General features: G+C 47.6%; 1 protein-coding gene across 1 annotated transcript; it reads left to right on the top strand.

Moving 5' to 3' along the window:
- Positions 1-3,845: 3,845 nt before the first annotated feature.
- Positions 3,846-17,166, top strand: mindy4b (MINDY family member 4B). The gene is made up of 11 exons (XM_041994227.1): positions 3,846-3,938; positions 4,086-4,220; positions 4,346-4,465; positions 4,656-4,753; positions 6,521-6,686; positions 6,755-6,820; positions 7,635-7,705; positions 7,793-7,865; positions 8,248-8,424; positions 16,392-16,572; positions 16,838-17,166. The coding sequence occupies exons 1-11, from the start codon at positions 3,879-3,881 to the stop codon at positions 16,978-16,980; spliced, it is 1,290 nt and encodes a 429-aa protein (XP_041850161.1). The 5' UTR covers positions 3,846-3,878; the 3' UTR covers positions 16,981-17,166.
- The last annotated feature ends 514 nt before the right edge of the window (positions 17,167-17,680 follow it).

Here is a 17,680-nt window from a genome sequence, read left to right as displayed (position 1 = left end):
CCATCCACCTTCCATCCATCCATCCATCATCCATCCATCCATCCATTCATCCATCATCCATCCACCCTCCATCCATCCATTCATCATCCATCTATCATCCATCCATCCATCCATCAATCAGTCCATCCATCATCCATCCATCATCCATCCACCCTCCATCCATCCATCCATCATCCATCCATCCATCCATCCATCCATCCATCTATCATCCATCCATCCATCCATTCATCCATCCATCATCCATCCACCCTCCATCCATCTATCCATTCATCATCCATCCATCATCCATCCATCCATCCATCCATCCATCCATCCATCTATCAATCATCCATCCATCCATTCATCATCCATCAATCATCCATTCATAATCCATCCATCCATCCATCCATCCATCCATTCATCATCCATCCACCCTCCATCCATCTATCCATTCATCCATCCATTCATAATCCATCCACCCTCCATCCATCCATTCATCCATCCATCATCCATCCACCCTCCATCCATCCATCCATCCATCCATTATCCATCCATCCACCCTCCGTCCGCCCTCCATCCATCCATCTATCCATCCATCCATCCATTCATCATTCATCCATCCATCAACCTTCCATCCACCCTCCATCCATCCATTCATCATCCATCCATCATCCATCCACCTTCCATCCATCCATCCATCATCCATCCATCCATCCATTCATCATCCATCCACCCTCCATCCATTTATCCATTCATCCATCCATTCATAATCCATCCACCCTCCATCCATCCATTCATCCATCCATCATCCATCCACCCTCCATCCATCCATCCATCCATCCATTATCCATCCATCCATCCTCCGTCCGCCCTCCATCCATCCATCTATCCATTCATCCATCCATTCATAATCCATCCACCCTCCATCCATCCATTCATCATCCATCCATCATCCATCCACCCTCCATCCATCCATCCATCCATCCATCCATTATCCATCCATCCACCCTCCGTCCACCCTCCATCCATCCATCCATCCATCCATCCATTCATCATTCATCCATCTTCCATCCATCCATCCATCCATCCATCCATTCATCATCCATCCATCCTCCATCCATCCATCCATCTATCAATCATCCATCCATCCTTTCATCCATCCATCCATCCATCCATCCATCCATCAATCATCCATCCATCCATCCATCCATCCTCCAATCATCCATCCATCCATCCATCCATCTATCAATCATCCATCCATCCATCCATCTTCCATCCACCCTCCATCCATCCATTCATCATCCATCCATCCACCCATCCATCCATCCATTTATCAATCATCCATCCATCCATCCATCCATCCGTTCATCATCCATCCATCCATCCACCCTCCGTCCGCCCTCCATCCATCCATCTATCCATTCATCCATCCATTCATAATCCATCCACCCTCCATCCATCCATTCATCATCCATCCATCATCCATCCACCCTCCATCCATCCATCCATCCATCCATTATCCATCCATCCACCCTCCGTCCACCATCCATCCATCCATCCATCCATCCATCCATTCATCATTCATCCATCCTCCATCCATCCATCCATCCATCCATCCATTCATCATCCATCCATCCTCCATCCATCCATCTATCAATCATCCATCCATCCTTTCATCCATCCATCCATCCATCCATCAATCATCCATCCATCCATCCTCCAATCATCCATCCATCCATCCATCCATCTATCAATCATCCATCCATCCATCCATCATCCATCCACCCTCCATCCATCCATTCATCATCCATCCATCCACCCATCCATCCATCCATCCATTTATCAATCATCCATCCATCCATCCATCCATCCATCCATCCATCCATCCATCCATCAATCAATCATCCATCCATCCATCTATCCATCCATTCATCCATCCATCCATCCATCCATCCATCCATCCACCCATTCATCATCCATCCATCCATCCATCCATCTATTCATCATCCATCCATCCATCCATCCATCCATCCATCATCCATCCATCCATCCATCCATCCATCATCCATCCATCCATCCATCCATCCATCCATCCATCCATAAATGGACTGACTAACTGATTGATTGATTTTTTGTCCTCTGTGATGAAAAACTGTATGTGTGATTTCAGATGGAGGCGGAGCTTCAGAAAATTCTAGATCAGGTGTTCCACCTACAGAAACAAAGGAAAGATTGATTGATTGACTGATTAATTGATTGATTGATTGATTGATTGATTGATCCTGACATAGAGCTTCTTCTTCCTGCAGACTTCAGTCCAACAACAGCACAGTAAGTATGCTCATACTGATCAATACGTATGATTGGAAGTCTTGACCTCAGCATCTCTGGCCAATCATCTGAACATTCATTTATAACGGAAACAGTACCTCAGATGATCTGAGATCAGCTTCCTGTTTCTGCATGATGTCATCAGAGACTGATGGCTCAGAAAAATCGGATCCAGTAACAGCTGATCTGGTTGTGGTTCAGGATCAGCTTTTCAGAACCTCCAGGCCTAGTGCTGTTGACTGAACTAGGACCAGTTCAGTTTTCATTGGGCTCTTTCTGCCCTCTGCTGGTTCTGGTGCCATCCTGCACCCAGATCAGTTTTCAGCTGCTGCAAAGAACTGGATCCGGTCTGAGGGGACCTGATCCAACCAGATCCGGTTTCACTGCAGCGTCTACCTGCTGCTGCTCAGCTGATCCAGGACCAGGAGAAACAGCCAGGACCAGTCTTTAGTTAGAAAAGGGTACCATCTGTAGGACCATTTGTAGTACCGTCTGTAGTACCATCTATAGTACCGTCTGTAGTACCATCTGTAGTACCGTCTGTAGTACCGTCTGTAGTACCGTCTGTAGTACCATCTGTAGTACCGTCTGTAGTACCGTCTGTAGTACCATCTATAGTACTGTATGTAGTACGTCTGTAGTACCATCTGTAGTACCATCTGTAGTACCGTCTATAGTGCAGTATGTAGTACCATCTGTAGTACCGTCTGTAGTACCATCTGTAGTACCGTCTAGAGTGCAGTATGTAGTACCATCTGTAGGACCATCTGTAGTACCGTCTGTAGTACCGTCTGTAGTACCATCTATAGTACTGTATGTAGTACCATCTATAGTACCGTCTGTAGTACCATCTGTAGTACCGTCTGTAGTACCATCTGTAGTACCATCTATAGTACTGTATGTAGTACCATCTATAGTACCGTCTGTTTTACCATCTGTAGTACCATCTGTAGTACCGTCTGTAGTACCGTCTGTAGTACCATCTATAGTACCATCTGTAGTACCGTCTGTAGTACCGTCTGTAGTACCATCTGTAGTACCATCTATAGTGCAGTATGTCTGTAGTACTGTCTATAGTACTGTATGTAGTAGTACCGTCTGTAATACCATCCGTAGTACCGTCTGTAGTACCGTCTGTAGTACCATCTGTAGTACCATCTGCAGTACCATCTGTAGTACTGTATGTAGTACCGTCTGTAGTACCATCTGTAGTACTGTATGTAGTACCATCTGTAGTACCATCTGCAGTACCATCTGTAGTACTGTATGTAGTACCGTCTGTAGTACCATCTGTAGTACTGTATGTAGTACCATCTGTAGTACCGTCTGTAGTACCATCTGTAGTACCATCTGTAGTACTGTATGTAGTACCGTCTGTAGTACCGTCTGTAGTACTGTGTGCAGTACGAGCTGTAGTACCGTCTGTAGTACCGTCTGTAGTACTGTCTGTAGTACCGTCTGTAGTACTGTCTGTAGTACTGTGTGCAGTACGAGCTGTAGTACCGTCTGTAGTACTGTCTGTAGTACCGTCTGTAGTACTGTCTGTAGTACTGGTAGTATCAGTGGTGATGACAGACTGTGGGCGGAGCTACATCGAGCTGCTTCAACAGGAAGTCAATAAAAATTACGTGAGTCCTTTGATCTGTAAGATTGATCTCCAATAACATCAGCTGTTATTGATCTTTGGGTTACTGATCAGATGTTATTTGTTGTGGGTGATTGATCGAATTTTATTGATCTTTGGGTAACTGATTGGATGCCGTCTGCCCCTTCAGAGGCTGCTGGATGTGGGGAAGGAGGAGGAGTCCCCCCCACCTTGCAAGGCCCTCCCACTGCTCTGCAGCATCCCTCAGAGGCTGGTGATCTCCCCAGGCCTCGGAGGAACGCCGGTCACGCCCCAGCTGACCGAGGTAAACCGAGCGGCCGCGTTTGACCTGCTGCAGGGCTCGTCTTGGAAGCAGTTTTTCAGCATCCAGGATTCCAGTCTGAGGTGGACCCCGGATCGGCAGCAGAATTGATTATGTTTATTTTTCAGAGTCTGAGGAAGATTCTGTTCGGTGGAACATTTCACGTCTTCAGCTATGAGTGGAGGAAATCCTTCTTCAAGTTTAGAGAACCCAACTCCGACTTCTCGTACGCTCTGGAGGCGGACCAGGTGAGAACCTCTGGAGGTTCTGCAGCTGGACCAGAATCACCTTTACTTAGACCCAGACTGAGATCCAACCAGCTGAACTATTCTGAGAAATGGAAACGAACAAATTATAAACGTGGTTCTAAATGTTCTGAGTAAAATTTAGACAGGATATTTTAACCTCTAAAAACCTGGCCAGGTGTGTGTGTTTCAGGGCGGGGCTCGGGCCATTCAGATGGTCGTCCAGGCTCGCATCATCAAACACCTGCTGTTTGGCCAACAGGGCGCCTCGAACAGACAGACGCTGCACAGGTGAGCACAGGTGTACTTAAATCATCCGGTCTGATATTTCCACCTGTAAACAGGACGTCACACGAAGGAAAACACACCTAGACCAGGACCTGAAACCAGACTGGTCAGGACCCGGAAACAGACTGATCAGGACCCAGAATCAAACTGACCAGAACCAGACTGATCAGGACTCGGAACCAGACAGACCAGGACCCAGAATCAAACTGACCAGGGCCCAGAACCAGACAGACCAGGACCCAGAACCAAACTGACCAGGGCCCAGAACCAGACTGACAGGACCCGGTATGCGCTGCAATAGGGAATCAAATTATTCATCCATTCATTATCTTAACCTCTTAGCCCATTTCGGGTCGCGGGTGAGCTGGACTCTAGCCCAGCAGTTTAACAGGCGAGAGGCAGGTGACACCTGGACAGGTCACCAGTCCATCGCAGGGCCAACACAGATAGACAAACAACCATTCACACTCGCACACACTCCTAGGGAGAATTTAGAATAACCAATTAACCTAACATGCATGTCTTTGGACGGTGGGAGGAAGCCGGAGAGAACCCACGCATACACGGGGAGAACATGCAAACTCCACACAGAAAGGCCACGCCCCCCAGGTTCAAACCTCCCCGCAGCCAAGGCTTGAACCGGCGAATCAAGTCATTTCTATTTATTCCTTCTGCAGAGACTCCCTGCAGCATCTGCCTGATGGGAGGTGCTGATACTCTTCATGCAGGGCATGAGAGGGATCTGATGGTCTCTTACTGGCCAGTCTAAGGGTTTGTGCAGACCAGCCATTAAAGAAAAGCTCTCCACAGGTTGACCCTTGGCGGCCGATGTTCAGCTGTTTCAGAACCCTGGACTTCAGCTGGATAGAGAGGCCACCGAGCCAGACCGGACCTCCGTACTGCAGGATACTTTGTATGCTGTAGAAACTGTGGAGGATTTTGCTGCTGGCTCCAAAAGACCTGAGTCTCAACATATGGATCCTCTGCAGATGTAGTCCACATGATAGGACCGTGACAGGGCGGAGTCCATGCGTGCTCGAATGCAGATTGTTTAATGGGTTTGATATGTATCATGACCAGAGCTGGTAGCAAAAATGTGCTTGTGGGATTCAGTATGAGGACAGTTTGGTCACATCGCTGTCCAACGCTGATCACACTGTCCAAGAAAGAGTCTGGTTTCCCCTCCTCAGAACCACCAGACCTGGGTCATCAGAGAATTTGATGAGATGGTGGTCAGGTGCACTTATAACACAGCCATGGTGCAGATGGTGAACAGCAAATGTAAGCTCACGCTTCCCTGTGGGACTCCACTGCTGGTTGCCAGCAGACTGGACTGGAAAGAGGGATTAATGCCTCACTGCTGCATTTTGGAGAGAAGTAAATCTGTCCTGACTGTATTCACACATTCACATACTGATGGCAGATGCTGCCATGCAAGGTGCTCAGCCACGAGGAGCAATTAGAGGATCGGTGTCTTATTCAGAGACACCTCGACATGAGCTCAACATGAGCTTGAGGATCAAACCGGCAGCCCTCAGGCTACAAGACGACCACTCTACCCACTGAGCCACCCGCCCCTATGGAAGGCGGAGGAACGGTTTATGAACTCTGGCTTAAGATTTTCTTGTTGTGTCCAAATGTTTAGAGACGAGATGAAGGAGTGTAGCAACAGCATCTTCAGCACAGCATCCACCCTTGTAAGCAAACTGATAAGGGTGGAGTTTTCCTACCAGTTTTTGCTGACAGTTCTATGTTTCTGACCCACTCCAGTCTGAGGGAGGTGGGACAGACAGACCAGGAGAGGGCGCTGGCGGCGGCGCTGTCTGACAGTCTGTGGTTGGCTGGCCAGGAGGCGACTGCCACTGTTACCTTGGTAACCGAGAACTACTGCATCACACCCCACCTGGACTACAAATTTGACAACTTCACAGAGAAGGTATAAATCAGTTTTTCCAGAACTTTCACAGTTCTTCAGCATTGTGGTGAACTGGTCATGTCTTCCAGCTGCAGCTCTTCACTTTCACCAGAGAGGAGGACGTCAGGAAGTTCCTCCTGGACCACATTCAGTCTGTGAGTCCACCAACATCCACCTACTCCATCAGTCTAAGCTAGCTCCTCCTCTATCAGTCTCAGGTCAGGTAGCTCCTCCTCCATCAGTCTCAGGTCAGGTAGCTCCTCCTCTATCAGTCTCAGGTCAGGTAGCTCCTCCTCCATCAGTCTCAGGTCAGGTAGCTCCTCCTCCATCAGTCTCAGGTCAGGTAGCTCCTCCTCTATCAGTCTCAGGTCAGGTAGCTCCTCCTCCATCAGTCTCAGGTCAGGTAGCTCCTCCTCCATCAGTCTCAGGTCAGGTAGCTCCTCCTCCATCAGTCTCAGGTCAGGTAGCTCCTTCTCCATCAGTCTCAGGTCAGGTAGCTCCTCCTCCATCAGTCTCAGGTCAGGTAGCTCCTCCTCCATCAGTCTCAGGTCAGGTAGCTCCTCCTCTATCAGTCTCAGGTCAGGTAGCTCCTCCTCTATCAGTCTCAGGTCAGGTAGCTCCTCCTCCATCAGTCTCAGGTCAGGTAGCTCCTCCTCCATCAGTCTCAGGTCAGGTAGCTCCTCCTCCATCAGTCTCAGGTCAGGTAGCTCCTTCTCCATCAGTCTCAGGTCAGGTAGCTCCTCCTCCATCAGTCTCAGGTCAGGTAGCTCCTCCTCTATCAGTCTCAGGTCAGGTAGCTCCTCCTCCATCAGTCTCAGGTCAGGTAGCTCCTCCTCCATCAGTCTCAGGTCAGGTAGCTCCTCCTCCATCAGTCTCAGGTCAGGTAGCTCCTTCTCCATCAGTCTCAGGTCAGGTAGCTCCTCCTCTATCAGACAGAAGAACCAAAGACTTGTTTATGTTTGCTTGTAGTTCACAGAGGAGGGGAGTCATGGCATCATCCTGTTCCTCTACAGCCTCATCTGCTCTCGCACCGTCGACAGGTAAAGCTCTGAGGTCACGTGATTCACAGTTGGACTGAAGCAAAACCTGAAACTTAGCATGTTCTGATGTTTGGTTCTTCTTTAAAGGCTCCGGGGGGATCTTGACTCATCCACTGCCCACCTCCTGCACCTCAGTTTGGGAAATTTTGTATGTCATCAGGTAAGAAGCTCCCCTGGTGAGAGATGGAAAGACTAGGTAGTCTCAGGATGCAGGTAGACCAGTCAAAGGATCCAAGCAGACCTGTCTCAGGGTGCACGTAGACCCGTCTCAGAACACAAGTAGACCCTCCTCAGGATGCAGTTAGACCTGTCTCAGTGGTTTCTGCTGAAGTGATTTATCAAACACCTGAATACCTGTCCATAGGTGAAGCAGAAAACTGATTGGTTGAGGATGCTGACAACAGGTTTCGGAGGCATTCCCCTTAGACTCCAACCACAGTGGTTCAGTTGAACAGATCCCTTATCGAGTACATCAGAACAGGTCCTGTTGATGCACACACCTGAGTGGTCTCACCTGAAGTCTTCCCTCTGTGGCTCTGCAGGCTCTGCTGAACCTGCTGCTGAACGGCAGAGCCAGTCCTTATGTCTTCAATGGGACTTTGTTCTTTGGGGAGGATGGTAGGCCGCTGGAGCACCCCCAGCAAGGCGTCCTGTCCCGCAGCGATGTGGGTTACCTGTACTGGAGCAGGGAGAAGATGGACCGAGGGAGGCTGCCACAGGTACACGTCTGGCTGGCTGGCTGTCTGTCTGTCTGTCTGGCTGGCTGTCTGTCTGTCTGTCTGTCTGGCTGTCTGGCTGTCTGTCTGTCTGTCTGGCTGTCTGGCTGTCTGGCTGTCTGTCTGGCTGTCTGTCTGTCTGTCTGGCTGGCTGTCTGGCTGACTGGATGACTATATTCATCCCCGAGGGGAAATTAAGTAGTCACAGCAGTTCGGTATAGTACACAAAATACCCCAAAATACACAAAACCACAATAGGATGAAATACTGAAAGAAATAAAATAGAATGAATACCTTTTAAAGGCACTTGTCAGATGATGATTGTTAGAAAAATGACGGACACTCGTATCGACTGAAAGACACAGCTGTTTACTGCAATTGCAGGAGTTCACACACATATTGACAGTTGCGGTCGGCTACGACGTAGCTGTCGTGGCGTCTGCGTGCGGTCGGCTACGGCGTAGCTGTCGTGGCGTCTGCGTGCGGTCGGCTACGGCGTAGCTGTCGTGGCGTCTGCGTGCGGTCGGCTACGGTGTAGCAGTTGTGGCGTCCTCACTGTGGCCGGATGCTGCTGAACCACAGGCTTGTATATTGGTGAGAGCAGGATTAGGCTGTGGTCCGACCTGCGAAGTGGGGTCAGGGCAGTGGAGCTGTACGCACCCTTAACATTTGCGTAGAGCAGGTCCGAAGTCTTATTTTCACAGGTGATACATCTTACAAACTAGTAGAAGGTCGGTAGTGTGGATGAGAGGGAGGGGGTCAAAGTCACCTGTGATGATGATGAAGGGCCCGGGTGTTTTGTCTGTAGTCTCGCAGTCACAGTGTGGATGACGTCACACGCTGCCTCCACAATCCCAGATGGAGGAATGTAAACGCTGACGGCAAAAGCACTGGTAAACTCCTGTGGCAAATAATATGGACAAAGTCCGACAGCAACAAGCTCGATGTCCGGGCTACAGACCGGCTCTTTAACCCGGGTGACCCCACCTGTTGTTCACGAGCACGGCGAGCCCCCCTCCTTTCTTTCTGCCAGTGATGTCTCTATCGACTTGGACCATCTGGAAGTTGGGAATGGTGACGTTAGAGTCCAGTATCAGCTCATGCAGCCACGTCTCCGTGAAACACATGATTCTGTACAGTCTGTGTCCTTCGTCCATTTTATTTGCCAATGACCTGACATTTCCAGTGATGTAGGGCTTCAACTTCAACCTCCGTTTAAGTCCTGCTCTGCAGCCTCGCTGTCTCCTTTTAAGTTTCTCCGGTATGGTGGGTATCTCTTCGGCCAAGAGAGTCAGGTACCTCAGGGCTGTCAGCTGGTCGTGGGTGTAAACGATGGCGGCAGTTATCCAGAGAGACCTGAGCGCAATTAAAATGAAAGAAAAATGGCCAATCCATTTGAAAAGCATCTCTCCATTGTGCTTACAAAAGAATAAGAAATAAAAAGCAAACAACAAACACAATGAAAATACAAAAAAATTAATAAATAAATAAAAAAATAAAAAATAAAACTGACAGAAAATACCCAGAGCTGCTACAACAGGCTCCTGCTAGGACAGCGCCATCTTGTACTTATACTGGCTTCTGTTTTTAACTGGTTCATACTGGTTTCCATTGGTTTAATTTGGTTTTCAAATCATTTTTGCTGGTTTTGACCACTGGTGGTCCGTCCATTTTAAAAATTCCGTTTTAAAACAACTGACCTTTCATTCAGGGTTGGTCCAGTCAGTTCGGTGAGTTACTGCTTGAGTTTCTGTCTTGGTTTCGGGTTATTGTTTACATCGCTGGTGTGGGGTCTGTCGTTAGCACCTTCTCTCTACAACCAGTTGAGGCCGTGACGCAGGCCACACCCACTGTGTACTGCTCAGGCAAAGCAGATAGAGGCGGTTTCAGTCGGTTGCAATCAAGCAAAGTGAACTCAGCTGTGTCAGCTGCAGGTACTTTACCACACATGGTGCACTGAAGCATCAGCGAGGCGTCAGCCATTGTGTCAGCCCACGTCAGGTAAAGACCACAAAGGGTAAAGACCTGCGAGTCTACCTGCGCGAGTCCACCAAGCAAGGGCACAAGCTTAAACCTCCTCACAACTAAATCAACACACAATGTGCTTTAAAGCATCCCTGTCAGACATGGTACAAACCAAGACGTGTCACCTATAGACACCACAATCCACAAAACCCGTCCTTTCCATTGGCATGCACGTCAACCACATCCTCTGTTACCTTTGGTCTCTGGAACTGTCAGTCTGCAGTGAACAAAACAGAATTTATCAGATCATTGATAAATCTCTCTGATATTCAGGTCCTAGCCCTGACTGAAACCTGAATCCATCCAGAAAACACAGCTACACCAGCTGCCCTTTCTGTCAATGCAGCATTTACCCAAACACCTCGCTCAGCTGGACGAGGAGGTGGAACGGGCTTTCTTATTTCTACAAAGTGGAACTTTACGTCTCTCCGTCCTATGGCTACCTGCTCATCACTTGAGTATCACCAGTAAAGGTCTCTACACCCATCACTGCATACATTCTGGTCATTTACCGCCTCCGGGTGGCAGTATAGATGAGTTTGTCTCTGAAATGGACATGATTCTCTCTGACATTCCTGATGATGACACACCACTAATTGTCATGGGAGACATGAACATTCACATTGACAAACCACAGCGACTGACTTTCTGGCTCTCATCTACTCTTTCAATCTCAAACTGGTTCAGACTCCTCCAACACACAAAGCTGGTAATACTCTTGACTTGGTGCTTACCAGAAACTGCTCCACAGCCGACCTGTCCGTCACCCCGCTGCATCTCTCAGACCACTTCCTGGTTAAATTCTCTGTCTTCCTTCCTCATGTCACTCAAGTGGCTCCAAAAATGGTGTCCTACTGCAGAAGCCTGAGATCCCTCAGACCTACACAGCTGTCTGATGAGGTTTACTCTACCCTCCCTTCCCACTCAGACTTCTCCTTACTGTCTGTTAATGAGGCTACAGAAACACTCTGCTCCTCTCTGGACAAACTCTGTCCTCTGGTGTCCAAACCAGCCAGACAAAACCCTCCCAGTCCATGGCTCACAGAGGTTCTAAGGGAGCACAGAGCCGGACTCAGGGCTGCAGAAAGAACGTGGCGCAAATCAAAAGAGTCCTTATACTGCTGGACCTGTCTGCTGCCTTTGACACGGTCAACCATCATATACTGTTCTCCAAACTCTTGGAGCTTGGCATCTCAGGATCTGTCCTCTCGTGGTTTACGTCCTACCTCACAGGAAGATCCTTCAAATTATCTTGGCGAGGGGGCGTGTCCAGATCACATGGGCTGACAACAGGGGTGCCTCAGGGCTCGGTGCTTGGCCCTCTTCTCTTTTCACTATACACCTCCTCACTCGGTGCATCATTAGCTCTCATGGTTTCTCCTACCACTGCTATGCAGATGACACTCAGCTTTTCCTTTCTTTCCCACCTGATGACACAACCGTCTCAATGTGAATATCAGCATGTTGCTGATATCGTCGCATGGATGAAGGATTATTGTCTTTCCAACCAATCCTTCCTTACCGCCACAGATAAGCGTGCAGCTTGACTCCATCACGCTCGTGCCTACGTCTTCTACCAGGAATCTTGGTGTCATGGTAGACAACCAGCTGACCTTTAAGGACCATGTTGCCTCGGTTGCCCGGTCTTGCCTATTTGCTCTCTACAACATCAGGAGGATCAGACCCTACCTGACTGAACACACGGCCCAGCTCCCGGTCCAGGCTCTGGTCATTTCACGCATTGACTACTGCAACTCCTTACTGGCTGGCCTGCCTGCATGCTCAGTTAAACCTCTGCAGATGATCCAGAACGCAGCAGCACGTCTGGTCTTCAACCAGCCCAAAAGAGCTCATGTCACTCCGCTGCTAATCGCTCTCCACTGGCTTCCAGTTGCAGCGCATCAAATTCAAAGCTCTGCTTCTGGCTTACAAAACAATAACCCAAATGGGTCCGGTCTACCCTCCTACTTGGGCTCAAACACCAGATGTATTCTGAAAAGCCCTGAATCTCAATTCTTCTTTAGAGGGGAATTAAAAAAAAAACAAAAAAATAAACTGTGAGTCCAACGGAGAGGCTGCAGCTGCTGAAAGAAGCCTGCATACAGCCTGCATGCCACTCAGGAGGAGGGATGTAGACTCATAGACATCATGGACATCAGGAAGGTTTTAGACAAAAAGTGCTGCAGCAGCACAATGAAAACACAAGCTATGATGGAACAACAGATGATTCAGTTTGTGTGAATCTTATTTGAAAAGTGTTCAAAGTTACTCTGCTGGTTTATCAGTAAAGTTGTTTTAGTACAAAGAAAGTGAAGATATGGTTCCATGGGTGAGCAAGTATTCTAAACCAGGATATGAAATTAGGGCCAAATTTAAAGGACTCTAAGAATCTAAAAAAAGATAAACCCACTTCACGCGATCGAATGCTTTATTATCTCTCCATTTATATCGATGGATGGAGATGGGCAATATAGAATGTTACACAGACATCTAATATTAAAAAAAGAATACCGACCTGTTATAGAATTGTTGGTATTACCTTCTCAAGGTGACATGCCAATACTTTAGCAAGAATTTCATCATCAGTGTTGAGGAGGGAGGTAGGGCGATAAGAACTACAGCTAAGAGGACCATTACCTTTTTTGACCAGTAAAGATATAATACATTCACGCATAGACGGAGGCAGGGCACCTGGAGTAGAAGATTCTTTGAACACTGACAACAGTGAAGGAGAGAGTTGATGTGAAAATTTTTTTATAAAAGTCATCTGGACCGGGCGCTTGCCCAATCTGCATATTTCTGATTGCTGATGTTATTTCCGATCTTGCTCAAGCTCCTTACAATGATCAGCGCTGACAGAAGGGATCTTCAGAGATGTAAGGAACTTTTGGCTTCCTTAGCTGCACCCTGTGGCGACTTGCCTCTCAGTTTAAATTACCCTTAGACGTCAAAACACAAACACAACAAACAAACAACTTCTGGGGGGCGTGTCATGTGGTGCATGGAGGGCGGGACTACTAACACGACCTTGCTCCCACCACAACATGGTCACTGCCCCCCAGTTGACAATGGGGACACCTCACACCCCTCTTCCCCGGGGCGCCGCCGGGGGCGGGCAGGGGGAGGTGGTTGTCCCAGGGGCCAGGACTGGGGCGGCTGCGCTGATGGGGGGCTGCTGATCCTGGGTCGATTCCCGGTCAGTCGCATCTGGGTGGAAGGTGATGGGGGGAGGTTGGAGATGGCGGTGGGGGCCGCCTCTGGGCTCCTGGGGCCCTGGGCCCTTTGCTCGGGCCGCCCTGGATGGCCAGTCCGTAGCAGGGCCGGTGGCTGCCGATCTTGGCCCACTGGGGCCTGTGCCCCAAGACCGTGGGGGGCTCTTGCTGGGGTTCTCCTCTGCCGCCCTTCAGGTGGGGCTGGAGTCGTCTTCGTGGTGGGGTGGCTTGGGTTGGTGCTCCGGGTCTGCTGCTGGGGGCCCAGGCCCTGGTCTGCCTCTGACCTCCGTGGAGGCGTGGTCGCATTTGCACGATCTCACTCACCACTCTTCATCACTGATCACTCCTCTTCCTCATCCTCTGCATGCTGACACAGTCACTGAGGTGTCCAGTGGGTTTTTATACTAAGAGATAATTCTTCTTTTTTTTTTTTTTCTGTGAGTTAGTATCTGGTCGCTGTTATGTCTTTTTGATTTGGTTATTATTTACTGTGTGTGTGTTTCTGCTTTTGTAAAAGTTGTAGGAAATGTTCTGGTGTGTTCATGTACAGGTGTAACAGTTTGTTGTCTGGTGATGATGTGGATTGAAGGGTTGTTTCCTTCTGTCTGTGATCTTTTTGTCTCCTTTCTTCTTTTGCTCTTTTCGCTATTTTCCATCTTTTTCTGTCCCCTCCGGTCAGGTCCAGCAAGATTACATAGATTCCGTGATTCAAAGTAAATAAATAAATAAATGGATCAGATTATCAAGAGGAGCCTTACCCATAGGCCTCCCCTTGGCAGAGCAAATTTGTTCAGCACGATACAGAAACCAGATTATCATTTTGCTGCTATGATGCTGGACAGGACAAGTTAAAAAAAAGGAACTTTTCTAGCTCATTGGGATTAGGAGGTGAGTGAGAACTGTACAGTAACTTGTTGTCCACCATTCTCATCTTTTATCTCTGGGTTTGTTTCGCTGTTCTCTGACGCAGCTGATGTGCAACTAGTCAGCCTGCTTTCTCACCTTGTTTATAATAGTTAGTTCTTGTTTTGGATAAAAGATGTTCAGCCTGTTGGGTTGAAAGGATATCACATTCAATTTTTAGCAATAAGTGTTTTTTTTTTGGTTTTTTTCTTTGTTTTGTTTTGTTTTTTTTTTGGGGGGGGGGGGGTTGTTTTTTATCTGCTGATGGAAATCTGCTGTATAATTTCTCAATAGTCTGAATTTCTTTGGTTAAATGTTTGAGACGTTCATTATGCTTTTGTTTTTTCTTGCAGTGTGAAAACGTTATACCCTTCAGATAGGCCTTTAAAGAGTCCCAAATCCTTGTAGATGACATTCCTGGAGTTTGATTGGTTTCTAGAAAGAATTTGATTTCAGATGAAATAGATTTCAAATATTTTTCTTCAGAGAGCAGCAGATTATTAACAATATAAAGGCTGTCAGCATTTTCATCGAGTTGGCCGTGATCTGAAATAACCATACTCCGCACGCTGTTATTAATTGTAGGATTCTCTTATCCAAAAATAGATAATCTATATTGGAGTAACTTTTATGGACTGGTGAAAAGAAAGAATATGTCCTAGAAGTAGGTTTACGAAACGGATGGTTCAGGCTTGGCAAACCAACTGGCTGGCTTCACTCAGCCTCTCACGAAATTATATCATCTCTGTGAAATAAAATTAGTGAAGCCACCTTTACAGTTGTCATCCTAACTGTGGCATGTGTGGATCTGGACTTGAATGCTTAAAATGATAAAACAAGGGATAATGCAAATGAAATAATTACTACCATAAGCATGACTAGTTAGAAATATGTAGACTTTATAGTCACTTCCCTTCATCTGAGGTTGGAATGATCTTCTTCATGTAGTCCATGCCTTTCCTGGGATCCATGAACTCCTTGTCCTCACTTCCATGTGCAACGAGGAGCCGGGCTGGGGACAGTCATCTGGAGTGGCCTCCTTCCAGCCACGGTGGAGCCCCGGGTCTCTGTGAATGCAGCTCTGGCTCCGCTTGCAGGGAAAAATCAGAATCTCCACACATTCCCGGTGGTCATGCAGCTTGGCCAGGCTCTGGTGGTAGCGGTCGATCATCGGTTCTTTTTCAGTTTCGCCACCACCGCCAGAGAACTGGAGCCAGGTTTCAGGAACACCGAGGATTCTGATGTTGCACCTCCTCATACGTCCTTCCATCTCTGCACTTCTCTCAGTTCCACGAGTTCTTTTTTCATAGCTGTCACAGCACTCTGTAGAGAAGTCACCTCGTCAGACCAGGTAGACAGAGCGTCTTCACCTCACCTGGTCCATCTCCCCACGGAAAGCTGTGCAGCTCTGAATCTTTTATTTTACAGCTTGGAGCCAGTTTTTTAGAAAGTCTTCTGCCAGTGCATTCTTCAGCTCAGACTTTAAGAGCGTTGAGATATCCACTTTCAGGTCGAGGAGAATCTGGCCTTCAGAGCCTCCATGTTGCTGCCAGAGAAGCTCTGGTTTGTAGGGCCTGGCAGCATTGGCACCACCAGTATATTTAGATTTCTACCATTTACACTTTCTGTGTGGGTTTTGTCGATTTAAAGCTTTTTTTTTTTAATTATAATTTTTTTATATAATTTTTTATATACTCCAACATGATATCCAGGATCTCCGGGTCAGCCAGGTTCTTTCCCATCAGAAGTTCCTGAAGTTTGTTCACATCTCTACAGAACCCGACTTTGGGCCGGTTGTTGATCCCAACAAACCTTTGTTTCTGTGACCAGGTGGGAAGCATGCTGAAGACACCCCGGTTTCCTGTCTGGGTCTGCTGCATCAACGGCAGCCACTCGGTTCTGTTCAGTCTAAACCGGTCCCTGCTGTCCGACTGGAGGATGGAGCACCAGTTCCAGCTCTTCTACTACAATGGCCAGAACTCTCAGAGAACCACAGCCCGGCTCAGTGTTGGTGAGCTTCACGGTTCTTCTGATCCAGACCTGCTTCAGGTCTGATCCACTCCCGTATTTATTGACTGTTTACTCTCCATGGGGACCCGTGTGTTCGCTGCTTTCCTTAGCTGGTTATTGATCGCTACTGACAGAGTGCCTGAATGTTTGCGTTTGGTTATTTTTGTTACCCGTCTGGTAGACTGTAAACAGAATAACTTTCGAGGTAAATAAAGTTGTCTGAATTGACTGTTCTGTTGTTTGACCTCTGTTCTGTTCCCCTGAAGATACCCATTCCCACCACTGGGAGGCACCGTGCAAAGACCCAGACAGAGACCCGGAGAAAAGGCTTCCTTCGCTAGAAATGACCATCAGGACCAAGTGGGACGGAGCTGTTGTCAACTGGAACGGGACCCCCCCCTTCTACTGACCCCCCTCTCCTAACTGACCCTTATTAAACTTTCTCTTGATGTAGACGACAGAGAAACTGAATCAGAATTCTGGACCAAACATTTCCTGATCAATAACTGATGTCTCACTTTATTTCAATGACCTGATCAATATATCAGCTGATCATTATTCAAACAGAACAGTTCTTACAGAATAAATTGATCCGTTTGTGCTGCAACATGAAGGTTTCAGTTTGTTTGTTTGCTTTGGCATCTCTTTGATCTGATGCCTTTGATGTTCTGTAGTTTTTGTTTCTTTTGTTGTTTTTTGTAACCTTGACAGACATCAATAGTTATTTTTTTTTAAAAAGCGGGTTTCTGAGGGCACGATGGCGAACACACAGCAGGTGTCCATGGGCCCAGATTCATGATGGTTGGTCAGCCTTCAAATCAAAGGTCCATCAGACTTTAGATCTGTATACATAAACAACTTCAGATGACAAGAAAAAAAACTAATGAAAACATCAGAAGTGGGTTAACTAACCTGGCTACTGATGGGTTACCTAATCTGGTTCAAATGGGTTAACCAACCTGGTTACCAACTGATTACTTAGTTGGATACTAATGGGTTAACTAACGTAGTAGCTAACAGATCACCTAATCAAGTTGATAATGGGTTAACTAACCTGGTTCTGGGGCGCCGAAAAGGGGGGGTAAAGGGGAAGGATTCATGGGGCCCAT

This window comes from Melanotaenia boesemani, chromosome 9, assembly GCF_017639745.1.
Source record: "Melanotaenia boesemani isolate fMelBoe1 chromosome 9, fMelBoe1.pri, whole genome shotgun sequence".
Classification (NCBI taxonomy): domain Eukaryota; kingdom Metazoa; phylum Chordata; class Actinopteri; order Atheriniformes; family Melanotaeniidae; genus Melanotaenia; species Melanotaenia boesemani.
The sequence above is the reverse complement of the archived record's forward strand: the minus strand, read 5'-3'. Positions and strand labels throughout refer to the sequence as shown.

Bases quoted from the DNA above. Each gene is read 5' to 3' on its own strand.
- mindy4b (XM_041994227.1), top strand. From the start codon at position 3,879: ATGACAGACTGTGGGCGGAGCTACATCGAGCTGCTTCAACAGGAAGTC. The intron at 3,939-4,085 runs GTGAGTCCTTTG...CTGCCCCTTCAG, and splicing joins AGGAAGTCAATAAAAATTAC to AGGCTGCTGGATGTGGGGAA. The intron at 8,425-16,391 runs GTACACGTCTGG...TTCTGTGACCAG, and splicing joins ACCGAGGGAGGCTGCCACAG to GTGGGAAGCATGCTGAAGAC.